Raw genomic sequence first — 19,631 nt, 5'->3', positions numbered from 1 at the left:
ATGTACTATTCCACTGCAAATTAACAGAGCAAAGAGCAACAGGATAGTGTCACTGCTTGAGCTCAATAGCATTCATGTGGGTTAGGTGTGTCATCAATAAGAATTACTCTGTAGATGATTGGGTCAGCCTTTAGCCAACAAACAGGTGATTTAAAGGGGAATTTGGCAGCGACACATCATGAAACTGTACTGCACTTGACTTGATATGTGACCATTAGGTTTTACCAACATGGAAAGACATTTTTGAAATATTTCAATATTGTGCCAAAACAAAATCTGTTTTCATTTCAGGTAAGAAATAGGCCATGCAATCGTGCTTCATTTTATATCTGAAGTAATTCTTCACAACGTTAAGTAGTTGAGAGGCACCGTGTCAGTGCTCTGTAAAAAAAATAAAATAAAGCTCTGCTTATTCTCATCATCTTCCCACAGTTTGCTGATTGGTCGAGCAGCCAGCTGCCAAGCACAGTCCATTGACAATGGATGTTTTCCAGACTAAAATCTTGTAGAGAAGTTTAAGAGTTGTTTGAAATTATAAGCAATATTTTTACACACAAGTTCATATTTCTTACTCTTGTTTTGTTTTCCTGTGGCGGTATTTCCCTGATGTTGCTAAACATGTCTTAGAGACGGATTGCAGCCAACCAAACAGTCATGTATAGCGTTAATTTTTTTTCCCCCATCTTTTTTTTCAAGAGACACAGCTATGTCTCTTGTTGCTGGAAATTGTATTTAATTTAGTTCATTGTATTAAACCAAATCCAACTTTCTTCCAATCATGTGATATATCATTATAATCTCATAGTGAAGCGTACAATGCAGGAATTGTCACTAAAAGATACAGGCCCAGACTCACAGGCCAATATCTATCTCTCTCTCACATAAAGAACGCTTATGCGTGCTAAAACATACACACAGCAGCGGCTGTATTATTTATAGCAGATGCTAATAAAATTTGATGCAACAAACAATAACAGTTTTACAAGAGGAAAAGCTTATTATTTGCTGCCAATGACATGCTGTGAAATAAGGGAATAATTACGTTTTTTTTTAACCCCTTTTGTGAGAGAATCAATTTCTTGCCTTTAAAAAATAAAAACATCTATTTTAAAATTATAATGCATCTACCAGAATTCCTGGAGACTGTCAATAGTTGGATGTCAGACCGCTGCTCTTGGTGTGCATCAGGCCGACTCTCGCGGAGTAATCAAATTCGGTTTCCTAGACGCCCTTCTGATCCACATGCCTTTAGAGAAGGATTTAGACGATCTTATGTAACTCAATGAGAACTGGAAAATCCTCAATTTAGGGAAGATTTCAACTGAAGCAGAGTTGTCTTTTAGCTCACTCAGTGTTTAGAGACATCAAAAATAAACAGTTGTAATTACTGATGTGTTTTACAGAAAGGCTGTTAGGACACTCCCACATCCCGACAGGAAGAACTTCCTGCTTGTGTTGTTATCCTTGTCCTGTCAGAAACTTGCCATACAAGCTTTTCTTGCTCTCACTCACTCCCTTACTTTCTCGCGCAGACACACAATGGAAACCCACGTCCAAAACACATCCTGTGCTGTGCTTTTATCATGTTGGTGATTCAGGCCGGGAAACTGTTACCATGTGCTGGGTCTCTCCTCCTCCTCTCTGCCCCCCCCCCCCCCCCCCCCCCCCCCCCCCCCCTCCCCCCCCCCCCCCCCAAAAAAAAAAAAGATTTGAGGAGCTTTAAGAAACAAGGATCACTTAAGAGCTTTTGTCTTTCTTCAGGTTGTAGGCTGGATTGGCCCTCGGTTCTGACCTTAGTTTATCTGAAACTGGCCAGCTTTCCATTATCTTTGGCAGTGGTCTGTTATTTTAAGCACAGCACGAGGACTTGTAGCTTTTGAATGTGCTTGTTTTCCAAAGCTCTCGTCTGCCAGCAGATTCTTGTCTTGGTGAAGATTTTAGCTGATCCAGCTACAAAGTCTGTTTCTGTTTGTATTGGGTATGTCCTATTTTTCCTTGGAAGTGGCTCTTTATAGGTGTTGTGTGTGTGTGTATATATCTATCTATCTATCTATCTATCTCCAACAAACTGGTGATTTAAAGGGGAATATATATATGAAATGTTTTAGGATTTTAGATGTTTAAAATTCAACTGAAGATGAGAAGAAACTGGCAGTGAAAACAGTCATGAAATGTCATCAAGCATGTTTGTTTTGTTAATTATTCATATATACGAGCAATGGCGCTAACTAGCCAACAGGGAATACAAATAACATCACAACTGTTTGCTTATGAAAGGTTGCGCTTTAACAGAAGTTACTAACCTCAAAGAAGGTCTTGTACGCTCACGCTTGCGCTGTGGAAGAAGGTCTCCTTACTGTCCAGAAGCCAGGAAAATCTGAGCTATGAACTCCACCATCTCATGCTGTGGGCTTCAACACTTTCGTAATGGGTGGAAGGTCACTCCACCTGACGAAGCCCTGGACCACCCAGGCGATGCTGGTGTAACTGGCCTGTATCCAGAATATCTGGAGCGTGTTCTGATCCTGCTCGCTGTCCAGCGACGTCTGCTCCTGAGAAATCCAGCGGTGGCAATGTGACGTCCTTAGCCGAAGCCCCAGAGCCCGTTCTTTTTTCTTTCCTTTTTTTTTGCTGCCACTGTCCCTGCAGCGGCCACCCGGTTGCGCTCTCTGGATCTTGTCCATCAGTGTCGGGCAGTTCTGTCACTGGAGGGTTCCTCCCAGCTGGGTTTCTGGTGGTTCTAATGCCGACTCTTCCTCTCAATCCACTTCGGGCCCGTTCTGCTGCAAACAGGTTGGCTCCCTCTAGTCACAAGCAGGCTGTTAATCTGCAGTCTTCTATAGAGGGGTAAACCCTGCAACGTTATCCACAGTAGATCCTCAAATCCTGGTTATTGGGGTCTCTATTGTCGAGACATGTCGGTTCCAGGTTGGTTAAATTCTGGATATGGCTCAAAAGGTGGCATCTATTCTTTGAAAGACACCTCCTCATTTCCGGTCCCACTCCTGTGTCTTGCCGTGGTATTGTGCCACATTGTGACGGCGACACAAAGGCATAAACATAAAATGTTGTGGGTAAACTGTAGTGTATTGCTTCTTTTAATTTATACAATTTATGGAACTCTAGATGCTTGATTTGTGGTCACAGGGTTGAGGAGAACCCACACGGTAGATATTGGATAAAAGTGAGTGTTGTTTGGGGATCTGGCTTGAAAATATCATATTCCCCTATTCTTACCCAGCAGAAGGTTTTCGTGAAGTAAAATGTAGAAATGTCTGTCAGAGTAGCATTCCTTAAAGCGTGTTACAATGAACCTGAACCATCATACTCGCACATCATCCTCCCCCTTTCAAAATTGATTGTCAAATTCATATTCTCAAGCTACAAGATGTTGGGAATACTCTTCTTTGAAACTGTCAGCACCGCAATATAGCAGGTAGCTGTGGTTTGTAACAAAACACCCTTAGTGAGAGTTGAATGCGTTTCGTGGAAAAAGGCTCTCATATGATCTCAAGGCTTTGCTGCAGTTTGGGGATGGGATGTCTATGTTCTCAAGTCTTTCAAGTAGTCTATATATGTATTTGTTCATATTGCAGATCTCTTCACACCTATTATCTTAAACTGATTATGAGCATATGTTAAATCATCCTCTCTGCTCTTTGCACAGATATGAAACGAGTTGTACGGCAGAGCAAATTCCGTCACGTCTTTGGCCAGGCGGTAAAAAATGACCAATGCTACGATGATATCCGGGTGTCACGGGTCACATGGGACAGCTCCTTCTGTGCAGTCAACCCCAAGTTTGTTGCCTTAATTATTGAGGCCAGTGGTGGAGGTGCTTTCCTTGTTCTTCCTCTTCAAAAGGTAAGTTTCTATTGTATTTTGTAAGATTATTTAATGCCACATTGGATAAGCACTGCATTGTCAGGGCCTCTTCAGACTGCTGGGAGTGCCACAGGGTTCTTAGGTAGCTTGTATTATTTGCTCCGAGGTGAAATCAGCAACTTTGTTTTAGCTTTCATTGATTAAAATGTTTTAATATTGCTTTAATAACACTTGTCTTTTTCTCAGTGACAGAAATTTCAATATGGTGTCTCCTCTATACAAAAGCTGAAGTTTGTGGAGTGAAATAAATATGTTTAATTACAACTTTTTGAGATTAGTCTTCACCTACAATCAATGATGGTTATGTTAACCAACATGTCTAACACCCTAAAACTCTTGCAATTTGAAAGGGAACTGGTTAAAACAGTATGATGCTAACCTTTTTTAGAGTGCAGCTATGCATGTAATGTTTTTGTTATAGATGATTTAAGTAGATCCAATTATGGCTGGATATTTTTAGATTGGGGGATGGGGTGAAATTATATTGTCTTTACGTCAGTGATGATATAAAGGGAAGGAATGCCTTTCTCTCTGGGATCATATTTGGACTGAAGTCAATGTAAACATAACAAACTTAAAAGGTTGGGTGAGTTGAAAAAACAAAATCATGATATCGTCTATTGTATGAGAGTAATGGCCCATTTCCAATGTTTTGTGTTCAGTAAATAATAATTAGCATTGGAGACTTTACCTCTTAGAAGCGGGACTGTTGACAGTGTACCTTGGGATTAATGTTTAGTAGCGGGCTGTTTCAAACACCCTCATGTGTACAGCAGAAACTTCTCAAAAGCCCTGGAGCGAACAGTCTCCTGATCCTTGCATCCATATAAGGAATCGCTCAACTCCATCTTGAGTTAGTTAGTTGGGTGAATGCATCCCTCCCTTTTTGTTTGAACCCTCATAATTGGTCTAATTAAGGTGCAATAGAGATCCGACTGAATCCAACAGGGGACTCTGGCATGTCCCCTAGTGAGCCCTTGGGTGCCATAGTGCGAACTGCCGGTTGTTGTAGTTTCTGTTTGGCAACTCGAGCATTGGCCAAGTGGCAGATCCTGACATAGTGAGTGACATAAGTACTGCAATATTGTTGACAGATCTAACCTGGGCCTGTAATTAGTGTACACCAGTAGACTGCCATGTCATTTGAGAAGGCTCTGGCATCGGGGACCGGATCCTTAGGCCTGTCATCGCACAGCTTGCACCTCTCAGCACGTCATTCAATACAATAGCTCGTACTGGAGGTGGGCTGCAGGCTTGACCAGTTTCACACTCCTCCCGCCCTTCCGTCTGCGTTTGAATGATCTGCCCTCTGCATGTCATGTCCCAGTACAGTAATGGTGTGTCTATAAAACAAAGTCTACTTTCACTACTGAACTGAACAAGTTGTGAGAGACTGAGGTCTTTATTTGCAGAGCAAACCTCAGGCAATTTCCTCAAGTTGGAGATAAAAAAAACTCTTGATTTTTAGATCTTCCCACATACAATCTGGCAGGCGTGACACAGACTAATCCTTCAGATATCGTGTTTTCCTCATTTCAACAGGCAATGCATTGAGACACTGGAGCTGAAAGGGAAATACCATTTTATTTAAGAATAATAGTAGTTATAATAATAGTTATGTGTATGTTAGTCTTTGGACAGTGTGAAAAGTATCTATTACCAAACCAGTTGTATAGCCTAGCGTATAAAGAAAGTCCGTTGTTGGGTCATGGCAACACAATTAATTTCCGATCTTAAATTAATAGGCATTCCCTTTTTTAATTTTTGATTTATTCTTTTTCTTGACATCTATTTTTGGCATTTATCACCACGGTATTCTGGGCTGGCAATGCAGGTCTCTAAAGTGGGGCGAGTGCAAACGGTACGACTAGACCTCTGCAGTAGATCAGTAAAACAGAGTTGCTCTTAGCTCCAAAGATAACTTCTGATTAAACAATGATTAGTATGTTGCCTCCTTAATTAGAAAATGGTAAAACTACTTTATATGTGAATGAGTATGCCTTTGTTGTTGTGCCGACTGTACACGTGTTTTACTTTAGTAGCTTTTGTCAGACACAGCTCTGCTTTGCGGATGAAACTCTGTCTGATTGAAGGACACGTGCAGTTTGAATCAGCCGGGTCCACATTTCATTTTGTTTCAAGGGCACACATTCCCGAAACACCCCCACCCTCCCACTCCTTTCCATCCCTAATGTGAGGGTGCATCTGTCCGGCTCACCCATCTGCCTAGACTGTGTTGCTCCCAGTCTCTGGGCAGCCAGCTGCTCAGGGCCTTTGTCCCACGCTTTCTCCCAGCGCAGCTCTTTGTCATGACCACACTTCGGCTGGGGGAGGCAGGAGTGTGATGATGCACCTTCCCCCTTCACAATTAAGCCATATGCAACTGTGCACCGTCTTTGTTAAGGTGACGCAATAACGTTAGGAGGTTGAATTATTGAAATGAGTCCCCTCTCCCTCCCCAGAAAGCATTGCACTCCCTCAGCCTATATTCTGAAAAACCTACTCTTTGTTCTAATTTTATGGATCTAAAAATGGATGCCAAAGCATCTCTTAATGTTCAGAGGTTGATGTTGTGGCACTGACCTGAGGTCTGAGCCTCATGGACCAATGGAGCCATGTCTTTGTGTGACTCAGTAGGGTGAGGTTACTGTGGCAGGCCGCCGTGACTCAGCACAGCCATGAGTATTGTTGCTTCCTCCTGTCAGAACACAGGGATTTATAGAGAGGGCTTCAGATGTCCAGCTCAACACATGTCATTCCCTTGCCTCATGGTTTCAATCTTCTCCATTCTCTTTCTTAGCAGGATGCCTGCTAATTTATTCCTTGATTTCCATATGAAGGAAGCTGTGGGAGTGAAAGTAGCAGCTAGCAAGTGTTCAGTGAAACCTTCCTGATAATTCCTCTTTGTCTGCTGCACATATGAGAAGGGAAGTTTCAGTGAATCATTACAGTTGCTCTGGTTAATATCCCTCATTTGATTTATCTAAGCATGCCATTGTTTAAAATCACATGCTGTCTATCCTGTTTTAGCCATTAGTATATTTTTTATTTTCCATGCAGACGGTGGGTTAGTCATTTTGTCAGTTGTTAGCATCTTTCGTTTCCTCTTTTGTCCATTTCTTTTTTAAGATTGACCTAAACTACAGCCATAACACCACAGAGAGCATTGCTTAACGTCCACGTTAGTGCTTCAAATACTGCCTCTGTTCAGAAGTGGATTAACAGATATCAGGTGTGTGGTTTGATTTGGATTGAATCCCTCAATGCACCATTCATTCAGTGCTCAACCTTTGCTGTTGGTAATCCTTGGGTGTGTGCACAGTGACGCATTATTTCTGTTGTCTCGCTTGCGCCAGTTTGGCTGATAACTAAGCTATTCTCCGTCTCACAAGAAGACACCGCGTGTTCATGATATCCAGGGTCTTTTCTTTGGTCAGTTTCTATACTGCTCAGTTCCCTTTGCCTGTGCCGCCTCTGCCGCTCAGTCCTGCTGACTGCAGATTTTACCATATATGGTCATTCACTGCTCCCTGCCTGACAGCCTTCCAAGACCATTTCCTCCCTGCCTTGCCATTGGCTGCTTCGTGCAGTGTCGGCACACATGTGAATTCTGGGATAGGCTGAAATATGAAGAGCGGCCAAGATTAGAGAACTGGGTTGAAGTCAGATGTTGTCTCTGTCACAGCGTCACTCACTGTATCAAAGTGCCGTATTGAAGTAATTGTTTTCATGTGATGATCAGTATGACTGCTGGAATACTGAATACTATTTGTAATCTATTAATAAAGAGCAGTGAGCCCTGGTAGCTTAAATGAAGCAGACTTTCTTTTTTCTGCTAACCTTAGGACAAAGCTATGCTTCATTTTGAATGATGGCAGATGTTCTGTACAAAGCTATTTTCAGTCATTTTAATGCATTTAGAGCAATTCAATCACAAACTCAATACCGTTGCACACATTTGGCACACAATAATTTGGGGTGTGCTGCCTTTTTTATGTTCTTTATGTTTTTTTTTCCCCCTAAAAATATCTTTTCATTAATATGTTGATCCAGTTGCTCCTTTTTGGGGCCACAGGTGCTGAACTGTATCGCAGCATGCACTGGGGAGACAAATGGCCATCCTCCAGAGAGTCTACTCAGTGCAGTCTCCTCAGAGAGATGATGGAAGTTAATGACCCCCTCACATGTATTTGATGTTTTGTTTGAGATATTTAAAATGACTTGCGTGGAACTAATCCCTGCGGCCTTAGACATACTGGAAACACTGATCCTGTGTCATCCGTCATCAGCAACCACTAGCCAGTATTGCTCAATGGCCTGCTAGCAAATATCTTCTGTTGTAGGAGAATCTGAATACTAATAGACGAGTTTCAAAATTTCAGCTGCTCCAAATACTTTAGTAGTCGTAGTAGTAAACGGTGGACTTGTCTTTGATGGTATCTGCATTTAATCTTATGACCTAGATGGTATCACTAGCCATGTACCAGAAATATACAGTACTATTTACCTGTAGTACATATCTGTATGGTATTTCTACTTTCTCTCTCTCTCTCTCTCTATCTATATCTATATCTATATCTATATATTTTTATTTTTATTTTTTCAGCCTGTAGTGTGCTGCACTGTATTGTTCCTGCCCTATCATACACACACAGACTTGTAAAAGTGGAAATTTCCATGGAGCACTGAGCCGCACTGGACGGCATTGCAGACCCCTTCGTGGTGTGCATGTGTGAATCACATGTTAAGCTGAAAGGAAGTGTGCAGGCCTCTGGTCTGAATGAAAAGAATGTCCTCTGCTGCCTTGAGGGATGTCGTTCATCCATTTTTTTTTTGTGTGTGCGTGTGTTTCAATGTTAAGCTTTGTATCTATTGCTGTGTGATTCACTCATTTTCTGCAGCCTGACTTGTTGCTATGCAACTGGTTGTTTTCTAGGCGTCAGACATTCCTTTCGAAGGATACGGACGTCTGTAGTGTAGTTATGGACTTGTTAGGTATTCCACTGCTGAGTTTACCCCCTTTCTGTTGGTGTGGGTGGGTTTTTTTGCACTGTTTTTTTTCTTGTTTTTTTTGGACATTTTCACTTCTAAGCACGCTCCCTATACCCGTAGGCTGGTTGCCTTGGAGATGATTTTCTTGCTTGGCTGGTTCAGTATGTTCAGGTCTTTTTTTTTTATTTTTTATTTTTTATTTTTTTAAGTGTTGTGAAAATGTGATGTCACCGTCCGTGTGATAGAACTGCTCACCTGCAAGTCGAGGTCTTGATAAATATTGCAAACCTGAAGTCTGACTACAAAACTGGAGGAATCTCAACAAATCCCAGCAGGAAGTAAAATTTATATTTATAGCCGATTTAAATCTGAGAAGATTTTTGTAAAATAAATTGACAAGAACTGTCCCCAGGATGTGATGCAGATTCTAAAGAGAATCGGAGTTCCCCATCCCGTCTGCTGGCCTCACTCACTGTAGCCAGACGGTTCCTAGTCGGTGTTAATCCCACGTAAAATTGTAAGTTTACTTTTGCTTTTTTTGGTTTTACTTTTGTAAAACCAATGTAGCCGTTTCTGCATGTGTGGAACTTTTCGCTGCCAAATAACAGATTGCTGCCAAAAAGCTGTTGGACAAGATCACCCTGAATTCTGCTTGAGGTTCAAATTGCTCCAAACAGTAAACAAACTTCTTGTTGACAGTCATGGTCGTCACTTCTCATGATTGATGGATGTGACTACTATTCAATAGCATCGATATATTGAAAACAATGGTTGTGTAAACTCTAAATCAGTGGGAGTTTCTTTCAAATGGCTTTTGGCTTCTAAAATCCACTCTCTTTAGCAGTAGGAAGGATTACTTGTCTGGTTTCTTTTGTCTGGGAATTAATTGCCATGACATGTTATCTTTGATGCATCACTTGTCTCTATATTTCACAATATTCTTTAGTCTACGTAGGCAGTTATATTTATATATATATATATATTTATTTATTTATTTATTTATTTATATATATATATATATATATATATATATATATATATATATATATATATATATATATATATATATATATATATATATATATATATATATATATATATATATATATATATATATATTTAGTTTAATGAGAGATAGATAGATAGATATCTCATTAAACTAAATCCCTAATTTAAATGTCTGATTACCAGACCGTTGTCCAATACAGTTGGTATGACAGGGCTATAAGAAGTCTGTCAAGATTTATTTAAAAACTAGAGCTCTAGACTAGCCTTGGATTTTTGAGAGACCAAAAGTTCCAGACATTTCTGTTCATACTAACATTTGAGCTATCATTGAGCTCCCAATTGGCCACCAGCAGTTGTGCTCATGTGTCCATTGTGTGGCCTTGCCAAAAGACTTTTCATCCCCATGTGATTTAATTAATGTCAGATTTATGTTCTTGTCTCTGCCTTTCCTGAGGGATCTCTCATTGTGCTTGTGGTTGGTACATGGTGTCCTGGTTGACGTTTTAGTACAAATACCTCATTTTAAGACCAATACAGACTTGCAAATGTGCCGGAAGTTCTGCTTTTCCAGAGCGACCGAAGGGAGAATGCAACAAGTTGCCACAGGTATATCTACCTCATTGCAATTTCGGTTTGTGTCCCGAGCTACTCGGTGTGCAGCCTTGGGTTGTTGTTTTCAGTTCAACTGTTAATTGTCAGTATGAACAATTCCAATGATCAGATTATTGCCATGTGTATCATGTTATCAGATGTTTATGCAGACTCGAGGCAAGATCCACTTGTGTTTGCTCTTCATACCCTGGAACACCATTACCACCTCAAAGGGTGCTACATTTGACACCCTAGCGGCCCTCTTGCTCACATTAGTCATCGCCATACAAGTGCTGCCTGTGGCCGAGGTGAGGAATGTTAGGAACGCCTGGCTCTCTGGTCGAACTGCTGGTGGTCTCTGCCCTGCTCGGGTTGATCAGGAGGTCCAGCTCCAGAGCTCGAGTGTTACTTGGGGCTTCATGGTTAATTGCTGCAAGTCAACCATATAAACGATTTATTCATAAAGTATATTTTTAAGTTCATGCAGGTGACTTAATTGAAAATGGTGGAACACTGAGACTGATGTATGAGATTGTGCAGGAATCTTTGCATGTCTGAACTGTGACATGTGGGATGTTCTGAGAAGTCTCTGAGTGTTGTCGAAACACTGATCGCTTCGGTAGGTCTTAATCTTTGTGGGCTCTGTCAACCAAGTTTCTGCAAGGACGAACATGAAAACATGAATTTATGCTCATCATAAATGTTCTATTTACATACTTCTAATGTACAAGCAAGAAAAGTCCCTTAAGCGAGAACCCTTCATCAGTTATTGTAAAAATAGTGTGTGTGTGTGATAGGAGCCAAGTGACCATAATAAGCCATAATGTTTTATTAGCTTAGCCTGTGTTTGTACATAGTATAACATCTACCCATCTGTATAATGTAACACAGTAGTATTGCATCAGTTGAGTGTGTTTTACATTATTGAAATGACCTCACAATGTTATACTGAGTATGTGTTTTTGTGTGCGTGCATGAAGTGTAGTTTCAACCTTTTTGATAAGTTTCTTTTTTCCTTGACCAAATTAAGGACCATCTTCCCAATGATACTTTTACTGGCACAGGATTATCTCCCATGTCACTTTTTTTTTTTTTTGAGTGTGAAACTGATGTGTCGTGATTGGTGTGGTTATAGCCAAATGTAACTTGTCATTGAAATTAAATATTTAAATTTAATCTTTTTATCAGTATGAAATCTTAAACACATTTAGATATAAAAAATCACTACATTCTTAAATTACCACAATTTTGTATTTATTTAATCTAACAATGTGGCAGTACCTCCTACACCCACTAGATGGCGGTCTGAGGCCCAGTGGAGGAGAATAGAACTACTGATCCATAACACTTTGGATGTGTTAATGTTCTGAAAATAGTGTACAGTTATTACTGCAGAGTTATTAAAGAAAGAAAAGTAATAACTTAGATCGCACAAGCCAACAATTCAGTCAGCTCTTTGTCAGATTTGTCTTTGTTTGTGCTGTTCCTGTTGCTACACCTGGCCATCAGTCTGTGTCCTTCCTGCTTTACATCCTGTTCCTACTGTCTTCAGGGAATCATGTGCCGGAAAAGTCCAGTGAACTCGGCTGTAAAATACAGCAGACATTAATGCACAGATATCCTGTCTATCTCATAATGCACATTTTTATTGTTCTGTGATCAACTAAATGAAAATGAAGCAGCCCCAGCTGCAAAGGGGAGGTCACCAGTGAAAAGTAATGGTAATGTTATCTGATAATGGATGGCGGCTCATATATCCCTATTGACAGCAGTGCCAAAGTCTGCTTTCTTTACACTCCGCTTCAGGGTGTGTTTAACAGTTAGGGTGAGGTTTAGACAAGATCTTGTGATTTTCACCTACTACACGTACACACAAGCACAGAGAGTTCATTCTCACATACACTGGACTTTGATCACTAAACTTGGAGGAGGAGTATGTGTCATGGCCCTACTGGCTGTCCGTCAGGTGACTGCATGGTTACGGACAAATATTTTCATATACGGAGTCACTTACTTCCTGTGATTTGTATAGACCTCCAGCTGTACATGAAACGTATACATCTGTTCAGTCTCACTGAATATGAACAAACCACTGAGCTATGAATCGTGGTACTTAGTGATATCAACCTAACCACTTTGGATGTGCACTGTAACAGCAGCAGGCTTGAAGTACCCTCTCTGCCTGGCTTCTGTATCTGCTCTAGCAGAGGTAGGGACATGTCTAAGAGCAGGAATGTCTGAGCAACGTTTTATATCCGGGACTGGACTATCCGTCCCTGGCCCGGACCACCATCCTCGTCTTGTCTCTAGGTTTTTGTTCCTCAATCTGTTTTGTATCAAAATTACTGGATGTGTCTTTATTTTCTGCCCTTTTTTGAAATTCTGAGCATATCATAGTGTGCTGCAGACAGGGAATTGCACTAAAAGGCCATTATGTACTGCTTTCAGTATGTATCTCTCTGACAGTTCCGTCCTTTTGAAAGCTTTAAGTCACATGTAATCACATGGCTTCAAAAGCCATAATGGACCATTTAGGGCGAGCGCTGTCTCTTTGGAACGTTGAGACTCTCTTTACTCACACCAGTAGCCTTTTGTGCACATGGGAGAAGTTTGTCTTCAGGGCTTTCTGCTAGTCATCTCCTTAGGTTTAGGCAACAAACTCACTTAGTTAGGTTTAGTTAAAGATTGGGATTTGGGTTGAAATAAACCCTTTCTGGTAGAAAGCCCTGAAGGCTAACTTCTCCCATGTGAGCCTTTTGTGTCCAGGTATCACTGACTGACTAAAGTGTGCAGTTCTCTCTTGTTGACTGCATCACTGTTTGATCAGTGGAATTCAATTTGGCTTGATGTTAAACTGCTGCGGACTACAGCGCTGCAAGTAAATACAAGAATACTCACTGGTGCTCAGAAATCCATTTGTTTGATGTCCACACCAGTTGGAAGAGCTAAGTTGTGGGAGGAGACGATGCAACTCAGAGGTACTTTTTTTTTTTTTATAAACATGAAATAGTTTCAAAGAATTGTTCCAAGAGGCCACTAAAGAAACGCAAACAAGTACATAACATGCAGGTAACAGTGGATTAGTGCTGGTAAGAAATGGCCATCTGGACAGTCAATACACGCTGTAATAACTTATGTCAAAGGCAGTTCTTTATGGTCAAAGACGGGCTGTTTTGCTGTGTGAGCACTAAATGTTTTTGGAGTGTACCGTCAGTGTAAATCCCTTGAGCATACTCCGTGCATGCATGCTTGCCCCTGTCAGATGGCTGAGAGGCCGACTTTATAGCACGTTCATGCTCTCAGGTTGTAGAAAGTTCTACTTACAAAAATGTTATTCTGTTCGAGGGGTTTGCAAATAAGTCCCGTTTTGTACAAAGCGAACAAGACTGTACAATGGTTCAACCAGACTGACAGTTGATGGAGCAGAAGATCACTATGAACAACAGTTGAATTATGAAATAAGAAATCGCGTCATTGGTGAATGAAAGTGTATGCAGATATGAATAGGAACAAGTTTCAGTGTAAAGTGCAAAATAATGCAGATAACAAGCTGGAATATTAACAGGTGTGTTGCTTCAGCAAAGTTATTCTAAGGACATCACAATAGAAAAATAAGGTTAGTGTAGGGTTCAGGTTTTAAACCGCTTCAATATAACCACTGAGTCGACTACAGAGGGGCCGAAGGAAAAATACTACCCAAAATATTTGGAGCCCAAATGCACCATTGTGGTTCAGTAATGATGTCGGGTCACTAATGCTTTTCTGGGCTGGAAAACAAATTCACAATCAAAGAGTATTTTGGGGACAGCTGGTGACAACAGTATTCTCCCCTGGCATGTAACACTGTGGAGACATTGACTAAATATTGTTATTTATTTGGGGCCAAAACTATTTTCAATTTAAATAATACATTTGGTGTTTGAATTCTACTTTTTTTTTTTTGTCTTTTTTAAAACTAGGAAAGGAACAACGAAAAACATCCATATAATATGTGACTCCAAACTTTTGAGTGGTACTTTATGTACTCATGAGGTTTAAGTCTAGTTGTGGTTGTACCTCTTACTCATTACTGAACATACAATTCTTAGATTTAGACACTCTTCTACAACTATCATTTTTTTAAGTTACCAATACAATAGCAGAATAGCTCTGAGTGGTGAATGAGTCTTTTTTTTGTATTACGGAAGCCATCATGCTTTAAATAGCGCTGCAGCAGCAGGACTCTTTCCACAGTACGTGATATCATCTCTTCAGCCATGCGGCGGTACTTGAATTCAACAGAGACTTGGGTGTGTCTTAGGAGACATGGGTTTGTTGGGTCACCTCACCGTGAGAGAGCACCTGGTTCTGCTGGCTCGTATGGTTCAGAGGTCAAAACCAGCTGAGGATAGAGCAGGATTTACAGTATAATGTTTTTTTGTATGTTTATTTGTGTACTTTAGGAATGCATTTGTAGCCATGTAGTCCATTAGTTGTATAAGCAGGTTATGTAAAGAGCGATGTTATGTGTTTGGTACAGGGCTACCATTTTAAAGTAAGGAGATGCTGTGGAAAACTCAGCATCTGTTGGCACGTCTACTGTATAATGACGTCACCACTAATAACTTTCCTTCATTACTGTGGGTGGTCCAATAGGGGCTAAATCTAATCTGTTTGCTTCTAAGCGGCACTAAAAAAAAAACTAGCTTCTTTTTTTGGCTGAGAGATGGAGTGACAAACTGAGATTCTGGCTTTAGGCCATGTTATAGGACTAAACATTTAAAAAAAAAAAAAAAAAAATCCTCTTCTAAATCTCTAGGCAGGATTTTGACTGATTTCCCCTCACAGCTTAAAAACCTTTGACGACACAGTTGGTCTTATTTAAAAAGTGCTCTCACCGACTAGGGGTTATTGTGGGTCAAATCTGTATTGTCCTGTTGTGTAAAAATGTATTGTCATGTTGTGTAATCAAATCCAAAACTAATTTACAGTGTATTTTGTTCTGTCTTCAAAATATTCAAACTGCCGATACACAACATTGTTAATGGTTTCTTTGAGTACACTCATGACATCTCTTTTTCAAAGTGACTTCCAAATCTTCAAATGTATTGTTGTATTACATTCAATGGGAGAGGTTTCCAAAAAGAGATTAATTCATCGTACTTTATTAGACATGAAGTGAATTCTGCCATATCTCCTTCAGTTGTGATTCTCAGCTCAGGCTGCGTCATTCGCACATCATTTAATATTCTCTGTGGAATGAGTCTGTAAAAGCTTCTTTTCTTAGACATTGCGTGTGTTTTTGTTTGTATGATCTTAATTTTGCAAGTGGGATTTAGGATAATACTGTAATTGACCCGTTTCAAAACATGCTTGCTCCTCCAGCATGGACAATGTTCTCTGAGCAGGATCAGAATAAAACTAATCTCATTACTGTGTGGTTTATTTTTGTCTTTACAGACGGGACGCATTGACAAATCCTACCCCACAGTCTGTGGGCACACCGGCCCGGTGTTGGACATTGACTGGTGCCCCCACAATGATCACGTCATCGCCAGCGGCTCGGAGGACTGCACTGTGATGGTAAGGTTTGCCACACCCTTTGCACCTGAACTCGGCCCTCGTAATTGGGGTAAATGCAACACGCATATTCATCCTTGAGCTAATAAGTGTTGAGAGACTACATGCTTTTATTGCAAATGGCCAGGCTGTTGTAATGCAGGGATGGGTGCAGACCTCACCCTCTGGATTAGATTAGACTCAAATATGTGTTGTAGTAATCAGAGCTGCGGAATGATTTAGCTGTTTATTGAGTTGAGGTCACTGACTTTTTTGAGACTGCAGTTGTACTTTCCTCCTTATGTCCTTATTTGGGCAGTGGAGTGAGATTAGTGTGCTGGCTGTTTGTTTGCTGCTACTATTTCCTCACCTGAAAGTCCTGACTTCCTGTTCAACCCTCTCTGAATCAATGCCATATTTAGTTCATGTTTGCAGAAGTATAAGCCATGAAATTAACCGAGAAACTATCAATGGTTCCTCTCTTCATGGCATCTGATCATGGAAGGGAAAACTCACAGCCTAAACGGGCTCTTGTTGATGTTTGCATGAGGTGGAAGTAGGCGCTGTAACTGCAGACTGATGTGCCCCATGATGTGGACGTGGCTACATCATTAATTAAAGAAAAAGTACAATAAAGAATATATTTATACCTCACATAAAGTGCATAGTGTACATCAGCACAGCATGTGAACCAGTTCTGACCTTTATATTTCATTATCATGCAAAGAAAGGTTGTTGAATAAATGCTACATAGGTTTTGCTAAACGATGAAAGATGAGGTGCTTCACTCATAGTTTGGCTATAACTTGGTGTGACTGTAAATTAATTTCAATGAAATATGCAGACGAGAGTTGTTGTCAGAAATGATAATACAGACCTTTTATCACCTGTTATACCACTTCACGTCTCAACAGTACATCTCTAAGTTAACAATTCGGTAAAGCAGACTGCATTTTTCTTTCAATTTTATCAGAAGGACCATTTTGTCATGTGTAAATTTGACTGTCCCATCTGTCACTAAATCTAAATGGAATGTGGTTGGCAACTGAACTAGTCACTGCTGCCCCCCACAGGTTCCTTTTGGTAACTACATGTTTGTGGTGTAATACATTTGGTAGGGTGGGGTTTATGGATTCCCAATAAAATCTTATAAATAGGTGTCCTTCTGGCCTCCCTGTCTGTTTAGTTCCTGACCTCAGTCCTGTTTATGACCACCACAGGTTTGGCAGATCCCTGAGAATGGCCTCGTGACTTCAATGGCCGAGCCAGTGGTGGTGCTGGAGGGCCACTCCAAGCGCGTTGGCATCATCGCATGGCACCCAACGGCACGCAACGTCCTTCTTAGTGCAGGTAAGAGCTGTCTCTGTGTCCCTAAATCTACAAAACTTGCTGAAATTCTGTTTGAACAGAGGTAACAGAGTAACACATCATCATAGAGGCAATAAGTATTGTCTGAATTGGATGTGCCGCTTTCCTGCTCAGCTTTATACCACTCTGTCTTCAGGTTGTGACAACCAGATCATCATCTGGAACGTGGGCACAGGAGAGGCGATGATCACTCTGGAGGACATGCACCCAGATGTCATTTACAGCGCGACCTGGAACCGCAACGGTAGCCTCATCTGCACCGCCTGCAAGGACAAGGCCATCCGTGTCATCGATCCACGCAAGGAGATGGTTGTGGCTGTAAGCAGTTTTTAAAATATTTATTTGTTGTGACCTTTTCTCTTTTTATATATTTGATTGTATATGAGATGTAAATCTTAATCACGGTGCCGTGAGTTGGGGTTACAAGTAGAGAGACTGCTTCAGCTGGAATTCCTGCGTTCAGTATTGTATAACATTGACATATCGCTATATAGATAAAAATGCATTGTGTTGTCACTTATCTAAAAGTAGAGCGCACACTAAAAAAACTAGTAACAAGTAATAAGTGGACGTAATAATAAACTGCGCAGGAGATGGTGACTTGAGCTCACACTTGTTCAACTGACCTGTAAACTTCACTTCACAGGAGAAGGAGAAGGCACACGAGGGCGCTCGACCCATGAGAGCCATTTTCCTGTCTAATGGCAACGTCCTCACCACAGGTTTCAGTCGCATGAGTGAGCGGCAGCTCGCCCTCTGGAACCCGGTAAGCTGCTTCATGTATGCCGACTGCTCTTCATCAGTTCAGTGATTTATGGGTTCCACGTCTCAAACTATTATTATATTCTATTCAATTACCTGAAATGTAGGTCTTTGAGCTGTCCTAAGGACTAGTAATACTGGATTCCCACAACAGTCATTTTCATTTAAATCAACAGTATAAATTAAATGGTACACAAAGGTTTTAAAAAAATATATACACTATATTCACAATTTTTGAAATCAGGAAACTTGCTACATTATTCTCAGCTATTAAAAATAAAACCGTAAACAACCACTTTTTACAGTTTTTTTTTATTTTCATTTTTTAAGGCCATTTATTCTGCCCTACATTTCTGTATTGTAGTCTCTGCAACAGAACAAATTGATCATTTATCATGCTTTTCTCAGGATAATATGGAGGAGGCCATGACCGTTAATGAGATGGACACCAGCAACGGAGTGCTCTTGCCCTTCTATGACCCAGACACCAATGTCGTTTACCTCTGTGGGAAGGTTGGTTTTCTTTGTGAGCACTCAATAGTTAAGTTTCCACATGGCTGAATACAACAATAAAACACTTATTCATTTCTTCTCAGGGTGACAGCAGCATCCGTTACTTTGAAATCACCGATGAGGCTCCGTATGTGCACTTCCTCAGCACCTTTGCCACCAAGGAGCCCCAGAGGGGCATGGGCTACATGCCCAAAAGGGGCCTTGATGTCAATAAGTGTGAAATTGCGAGGTAAACTAAAATGGCTAAAAACAACTTCTGGTGTCAAAAGATTATTATTATTGCTTGTCAACCCGATCTAATAAGGAGTTTTCTAACTCCACCACTAGGAGGCAGAACATGATCATGACATAATCATGAGCCCTCTTGGGGCAGTCAACTGTACTAAAACACTTTCTGTTGCCTTTGTTTGGTAATTCATTGAATTGGGAGTAATTGTTTTGAATTTATCTGTTGCCAGGTTCTATAAACTGCATGAAAGGAAGTGTGAGCCTATCGTGATGACTGTACCCAGGAAGGTGAGACCTAGTCCCAAACGGCCACTTCGTCACCAGACCTCTAGTTTGCATGTTAAATCACAGGCAGACCAGTGAGGCATTGTTTTATAATGTGCTGGTTTAGAATTTTCCTCACAGCTGGTCACTTTCTCCTTTTCTCGTCAGTCGGACCTCTTCCAGGACGACTTGTACCCAGACACATCTGGACCCGACCATGCCCTGGAGGCTGAGGAGTGGTTTGATGGCAAGAATGGAGACCCAATCCTCATCTCCCTCAAGGACGGCTATGCCCCGAGCAAGAACCGTGAATTCAAGGTGGTCAAAAAGAACATTTTGGACACCAAGAATACAGAGAACTCGAGCCCTGCCAACAAGTCTGCCTCTCCGACTCCATCAATTGTGAGTATTTACTTTTTCCAAAATCTCCAGAGTGTTTAATGAATGTATCACTGGATTACATGCGATAGTCCATTTTCCAC

The 19,631-nt window shown here is 40.9% G+C and overlaps 1 protein-coding gene across 1 annotated transcript in view; it reads left to right on the top strand.

Moving 5' to 3' along the window:
• coro1ca (coronin, actin binding protein, 1Ca) overlaps nt 1–19,631 on the top strand; it is a 32,494-nt gene that overhangs the window by 8,693 nt on the left and 4,170 nt on the right. The window contains exons 2-10 of the mRNA XM_079222365.1: nt 3,668–3,864; nt 15,916–16,038; nt 17,235–17,364; nt 17,519–17,700; nt 18,029–18,148; nt 18,553–18,657; nt 18,741–18,886; nt 19,116–19,173; nt 19,318–19,551. Of these exons, the coding sequence (XP_079078491.1) occupies nt 3,670–3,864; nt 15,916–16,038; nt 17,235–17,364; nt 17,519–17,700; nt 18,029–18,148; nt 18,553–18,657; nt 18,741–18,886; nt 19,116–19,173; nt 19,318–19,551 (1,293 nt within the window). The 5' untranslated portion in view covers nt 3,668–3,669. The remainder of the gene's footprint in view (nt 1–3,667; nt 3,865–15,915; nt 16,039–17,234; nt 17,365–17,518; nt 17,701–18,028; nt 18,149–18,552; nt 18,658–18,740; nt 18,887–19,115; nt 19,174–19,317; nt 19,552–19,631) is intronic.

The sequence above is a fragment of the Taurulus bubalis genome (genome assembly GCF_910589615.1).
Source record: "Taurulus bubalis genome assembly, chromosome: 8".
NCBI lineage: Eukaryota > Metazoa > Chordata > Actinopteri > Perciformes > Cottidae > Taurulus > Taurulus bubalis.
This window is presented reverse-complemented; position numbering and strand designations above follow the sequence as displayed.